Below are 7,244 nucleotides of genomic sequence, written 5' to 3' on the forward strand. Positions count from 1 at the left end.
CTTTTTTTCTTTCTTTTTTCTTTCTAAAAGTGCAACTTGAGTATAGGCCAAACTAATTTTTGGTCCCAGACATTATTAATGCGCGATATTTTTTATCCATGTTTTCTGTAAGAATAGACCACCACGATGATTAAAAGCAATAAAAAGAAAATGAGAGATAATTAGTTAACGAATACTTTAAACTTCTCTTAATATGATGAAATAGAAAGGGGTTTAAGTAAATAGAGCCAATACCAAAAATAAGAATTTTATTATATATATATATATAGAGATAATGTAAAAAAAAAACTCTATCAATACAATTAAGGCTACTTTCTTTTTTGTACATAACTAGTACTATAATAAAGAAATAAAACGACCAATGACTAAGGAGACGGACTCGGTCAACGTCGGCTTTCAACCATAGAAAATTAGAAATTAAACAGAGAAGACTTGAGAGTCAACACTCAAAAGTCTTGGCAATTGCTCTCTAATCTCTATAACTGTTCGACTCTAAACATATAATATCTCTATACACAAAAAACACAAAAATTCAATTCATAACACCAACATGGCAACTACCATTCCTCTGATTTCCTTTCTGCTATTATCAAGTTTCGTGGCTGCTACTATTTCTGTTACGTCATCAGAGTACAATGCCACAGTCCATTTCTTGCTCAACTGTGGCGCATCATCAGGCGCCACAGCCGAAGATAACCGTCTATGGAATACTGATATCCACTTCACAAATCTCTTACCTTCCAACTTTGCAACCATATCCACAACAGCCATAGCTTCTGAACAAGGCTCTCTCACTAGAGTCCCTTATATGAATGCTCGTATTTTCAAATCTCAGTTCACCTACACTTTCCCTGTTTCCCCTGGCACCAAATTCCTCCGTCTCTATTTTCACCCAGCCAATTACTCTGGCGGCTTCAATAAATCTGAATCCTTTTTCGCTGTTACTGCTAATCATTTTACTCTCTTGAGTAACTTCAGTGCTTTCCTCACTCTCTCAGCTAGTGCTGATGAGTCTAATAAACCAATTCGAAAAGAATACGTCATCAATGTTGATGAAAGTCAGAGACTAAATATTACTTTTTCTCCTTCTCCAAACTCTTATGCTTTTGTTAATGGGATTGAGATTGTTTCCATGCCAACTGATCTTTACATCCAAGGAGACGAACATGGCATCAAATTGGTACAGGGGCAGAATAATTTTTATTACATTAATAACAGCACTGCTCTTGAAATTTTGTACAGACTGAACGTGGGAGGCAATTCGCTTTCAAGCAAAGAGGATACAGGGATGTATCGTGAATGGGCTGCAGATCAGAATTTTGTTGTTGGACTTGGTTTTCAAACTCCACATTTAGATGTCAACATCACTTACACTACTCAAACCCTGGCTTATACTGCTCCAACCATAGTCTACACAACCTCTAGGACAATGGCCAATTACAGCCAAAGCCTGGATTGGAAATTCTCAGTAGATTCTGGGTTCTACTATCTGTTCAGGCTCCATTTTTGTGAGTTTCAGCTGGAAGTTAAGGAAGTGAATTATCGGGTTTTCGATATATCCATTGGAAACCAAACAGCAGAGATATTGGCTGATGTAATACAATGGAGCGGCGGCTGGAGAGTCCCGGTTTACAGAGACTACGTGGTGTATGTGAGAGACAGAGATGGCCGGCGAAGCAAGGAAGATGTGTTGCTTGAATTGCGCCCTAACATGGAAACAAAAGCTGTCTATGCTAATGCTATCTTAAATGGCTTAGAAATTTTCAAATTGAATGACACAATTGGAAATCTGGCCGTGCCAAATCCTAAATTGCACTTACAAGTTCCCATCAATTCACCACCAATCAACAAAGAGAAAAAATCATCGCATAATGTTATATACTATGTCGTTGCAGGTGTGATTAGCGGATTAGCTGTTCTCTCAATTCTGGGATTTTTCATTTTCCGTCGACGGAAAAGTGGGAAAGATTCCGGTGGAAGCGTTACCAAGACATCGTGGATCCCTTTGTCAATTACGTCAGAGTCAACTCAAAAGACCGGCCGCTCAGGCTCATCAACGCTACCGTCCGATTTGTGCAGACACTTTTTATTAGATGAGATTAAAACCGCAACAGGCAATTTTGATGACAAGTTTGTGATTGGCTATGGAGGTTTTGGTAATGTGTATAAAGGGCACATAGACAATGGTACAACCATTGTCGCAGTCAAGAGACTGAATCCTTCGTCAAAGCAAGGAGCTCGCGAGTTCCAAACAGAGATTGAGATGCTATCGAAGCTAAGGCATTTACATCTGGTGTCCTTGATTGGTTATTGTGATGATAACAATGAGATGATCTTGGTTTATGATTACATGACTCATGGAACCCTACGTGATCACTTATACAGATCCAATAATGTTCCTCTTCCATGGAAAAACCGCCTTGAGATTTGCATTGGCGCTGCAAAAGGATTGTATTATCTCCATACAGGTACATGGTTAATCTTATTACTTATGGTTATTAACCTTTACACGTTATAATAGTAAATTCGTAAAGCTAGTTTTTGTTATAATAATGATTAATGAAGTAACTAAATTTTTACTAATTTTAACCGTATATTCATAGAATATTACTCACTACAAGTATAATCACCTTGATGACGGGTAGATTTTTATTAGTGATGTGACTAAAGTAGTTTTGTGACTTTACTACTATACATTTTGGTTTCTATTGTTACAGTTTATTTCTTTTAATGTGATAAAATATAGTTTTAAATGTATTGTTACAGTAGATAAAGTTTAGTGAAATTAATGTGTACCGATTAAATTCATTAGGTACAAAGCACACCATTATTCATCGAGATGTCAAGTCAACTAACATTTTATTGGACGATAAATGGGTCGCCAAGGTGTCAGATTTTGGATTGTCTAAAGTAGGTCCGCTTGGTGGGACAGATATTACTCACGTTAGCACGGCAGTGAAAGGAAGTTTTGGGTACTTAGATCCTGAATACTACAAGCGACAACAATTGACAGAAAAATCAGATGTGTATTCCTTTGGAGTGGTACTATTTGAAGTGTTGTGCGCTAGGCCAGCAATAATTCAAAACTTGCCAAAAGGCCAAGTGAATTTGGCTGATTGGGCTTGTAGGTGCTGTAAAAAAGGGAAACTTGATCAGATAATTGATCCTAACTTGGAAGGACAAATTGCACCAGAGTGTTTAAACAAGTTTGCAGAAGTAGCATATAGTTGTTTGAGTGATCAAGGGGTCGACAGGCCAGCAATGGGTGATGTTGTGTGGACTTTAGAATTTGCACTACAGCTTCAAGAGGCTGCAGATAATAGAGGTCACGCAGTGGAAGGGTATAGTTACCCGACTAGCCCGTCTCTCCCCTTGATTTTGAATGATCAAACCAATATATTGACGGATGAAAGTGAGGCTTTTTCAGGTTCCGGTGAAGTTGGAGGCAAGTTGACAAACAGTACTAACTCCATGACCAGTAGTAGTGACAAATTGAAGAGCGACACTATTTTCTCTGAGATTCAAAATCCATCAGGCCGATGAGATTGTTATGGCCAGTGCCATAAGTTACATGTTCTTGAAAATTAGGCTTTTTTCAGGTTCAGGTGATCAAGTTCGTGTCCAACTTGAAAACTAGTGCTACATCCATGACATGTTGTTATAGTGATAAATTGAATAGCGTGCGACACCATTTTCTCTGAGATTATGAGATTGCTATAAACAGTATGATAAGTTAAATATTAGCTCCTTTTTTTTTAATTAATTTCCTTATAATATCAATGAATTGTAGCGAATATTTTATAGCTGTTATAAAGTTTCTCTATTTGTTTTTGGGTAGAATAAAGTTCAATTAATTATTGGATAAACGACTAATGTCGAGTTAATAAAGTTAGGTGGTTTGGAGAATTTATTCTTGAAGTATATATCTGGCATACTGCCATACGGAGAAGACTTTTAAGCAGAAGAAAATAAATCATATCAAGAAAAGGAAACAACGTGAAAATGAATGGGGACAAGAAAAGGTTGCTATATCATGGCCCAGTAGTAAATGGTGACTTCTACTTTTCTTCTTCGCTTTGTTGTTTTGCATTTACCCCATCAGTACACTTGCGTCTTAACAGTGCAACACAAAGACTTTCCGGTCAGTCTTAGACCCAAAAAACATGGTTAGTAATTACGAGTAATTATTTTTTTTCCCTACCTGAAAATTGAAATTTATGACTCTTAATTATTTGATGTGTCGTTGCACGTTTTTAAATATTAGTCTCAATTTTCACAAAATATGTATCGAAATAATTGTGATCACAAGTATATTATAAATAGTAGCTTTTGTTGGAAACATAATTATAAATTAAACTTTACGAGAAGTTACCATTAGAACACTGATTATTTTATGTATAATTACATTAGTTTCATTTGATGAGATACAAACATTTAATGTTGGTATATGTTTTATCCTATCATCTCGGTTTGCTTTATCGTTATCATAACTCTTGTAGAAAACATAAAATATCCCTTTTATACTATAATATTTAGTTTATCATGTGAGAAAATATATTTTAGAAATTATTTAACCATGAATTTTATCAAATGCCAAAAAAATGCATTGAAAATTATTTTAGAAAGAAATTGGACACGGGAAAGGATGCATTTTGTTTAAAACTCCTTTTTGTTCTTTTTTTGTTTGTTTTTGTTAGAAAAGCTCCTACTACATTCAAATGTTTAGCCCCTTAAAAAGCTAGATATTTCTCTAGAATCTAACTTCTATTAAAAATTCAATTCTGACTAATAATCGAGAGCAAAATCTTGCTCACATAGCGATACGTGAAACATCATCAGCTAAGCTTTCATTCCGAAATGTCAGTACGAATACATACATAGAAATTGAGAACCAAATTAAAAAAACTAAAACTATAATTTATCCAGGTAACACTCAATGAATAATTATACTACCATAATTGCTACAATATTTATGAGTGACCCGAATTAACATAGACTCAGAAATTTTTACATATACGGACCAGAAATTATACACCAAATAAAGAAAAAAGGAAAAAGAAGATGAAAACTTTACGTGAACCAGTTACTTACTTTAGTAGAGAAACCCTGCCTTGCCGTAGACCCCAAACTTTGCTTCTTCCTTTAAATATCAAATAATATGGTATAAATAAATTAAATGCTTGAAAGTTTGCTTGTAGAATGCTTTAACATTGTCTAGCCACATAAGGATGAATAGTGTTATAACGTCATTAGTAAAGAAGAAACAACATCACAATAATAAGATGGCAAATACGACTTTTTAATTTATACAACGGAAGAATTATTTAACAATTTATTTAAGAGAATAAAAAATTACCATTGACACCTTTTTCATTGGGTTGTGTTCTAAATATATTGAATTAGAAATAATTCAAAGATTGGTGATGCTTGGAATTCCCAAAAAATTCTAGAAGTAGGATTCTCAATCAACAACATTTATGTAACTATTATTTAATATTTAATAGGAGGTTACTTATTAATGTTAAAAGTCAAAGGGATGTCAATTTCATGTTTGTCTTTATTTCAATTAAATATTTTTTTATTAATTTTATTAGAATATATTTTACATTTTTGTACAAAATTGTATTTAAAATAATATCATGTTGAAGGGTATTATAGTCATTCAACTTTATAGAGTTATTTAGGGATCCGCAACTATTTTCACAAAATTATCAAAAGAAAAAGTAAATGTCTTACAACTCATATCATTGGATTAGAGAAATCTTGATGACCGCATAAACATGCAAAAGTAGATGGTTTTTTTTCTTCTCATTACGGATATGCCTTTTCTGCTTAATTGTTGCCAACCATTGCTTCTCAAGGGGACAAATTGGTCCATTTTAGGAGATAGAAGAAACTAATTAAGTGTTGAAAAGTCTGATCAAAATATAACAAAGAATCATCCAAATTCCGAAGAAAATCACCCAATATATGCCTTTCATTTCACGTGTATGTGAATATGTCTATATCTGGCCTATGGCTCCACTGGAATTATTGAGTGGATAATAACAAAGACTATGAAAATTAAAGGCAACTTAGTACGTATTAAGACAAGTCGTTTCCATGGCCTACAAGAAAAGATAGACTATCCAATTTACAAGTTTTCCTCGCTTTTTTTTTCCATGTCTTTTTCCTTGGTTTATGGTCCCCATTTTTACTGCAATAATTAATAACTTTGCATCTTTCTTCATCATTCGTTGTTTAGGAGCCTGTTTGGACATAAAAAAAAAAAAACATTTTTTTTGGAATTTTTTTTACTTTTTTCGAAATCATTGTTTGGCCATAAAATTTTTAATTTTCACTTAAAAATGAATTTTGAAATTTTTTGAAAATTTGAATAACTCCAAAAAGCTATTTTTCAAAATTTTCACTCAAATCACTCACAAAACTTCAAAAACAACCCAAAATAATATTAATGTCCAAACACAATTCTAATTTTCAAATATTATTTTCACTTAAATTTTTTTTATTTTTTTTTTTTTAAATTTTTTTACAATTCTTATGTCCAAACGCCCACTAGTTCAACTCTTGGATCATCAATTAATCAAAAAATGAGCAAAAATACCTCTAACGTATTGAAAATGGATCAAAAATGCCCTCCGTTAACCTTTTGGTCTAAAAATACCCTTAACATTTTATTTTTGGCTCGCATATACCCTTAACGTTTTATTTTTGACTCACATATACCCTTGAAACTAACAAAACATGAATGGTAAATTTTTGGCTCACCTTCCATCAATATACCATATATTCTTTTATATGTATTTTATACCACGTATATAAATTATATATATACATCATAATACATGTAAACAAATAAAATATACCATACATATTTTTTAAAGTTGTGTATTTTATACTTTATATATACCACTATTATATAATTTATCACATATACTATTATAATAGAAAATATATAAGAACCATCGGTCGAAATTATAACATGTTAAAATAAGGGAGCGGCTCCGCTCCTTTACAATTTGCTCCATTAGATGTCAATATAACTTTAAATAACTAACATGTGTCCTTGTTAATTTTTAAAGGATGAGATTTTTTTATTTATTAATTCTCTATTATTATTATGGTTAATTTTCTTTTGATTAAAAAAAATGTGAATGGCCCGTCAACATCATCATGTTCTTCCCATAAATATATCTATTAAATTGATTTCCCCCCCTTATGATCGGGTGAGTATATATATTTAT

The 7,244-nt window shown here is 32.9% G+C and overlaps 1 protein-coding gene across 1 annotated transcript; it reads left to right on the top strand.

The window, feature by feature from the left end:
* The first annotated feature begins 237 nt into the window (after positions 1-237).
* Positions 238-3,844, top strand: LOC107799134 (receptor-like protein kinase FERONIA). Its single transcript, XM_016622218.2, has 2 exons — positions 238-2,468; positions 2,813-3,844. Exons 1-2 carry the CDS (start codon positions 551-553, stop codon positions 3,541-3,543), a joined length of 2,649 nt encoding a protein of 882 aa, XP_016477704.1. The 5' UTR covers positions 238-550; the 3' UTR covers positions 3,544-3,844.
* Positions 3,845-7,244: the final 3,400 nt, after the last annotated feature.

This window comes from Nicotiana tabacum, chromosome 17 (assembly GCF_000715075.1).
Source record: "Nicotiana tabacum cultivar K326 chromosome 17, ASM71507v2, whole genome shotgun sequence".
NCBI classification, from domain to species: Eukaryota; Viridiplantae; Streptophyta; class Magnoliopsida; order Solanales; family Solanaceae; genus Nicotiana; species Nicotiana tabacum.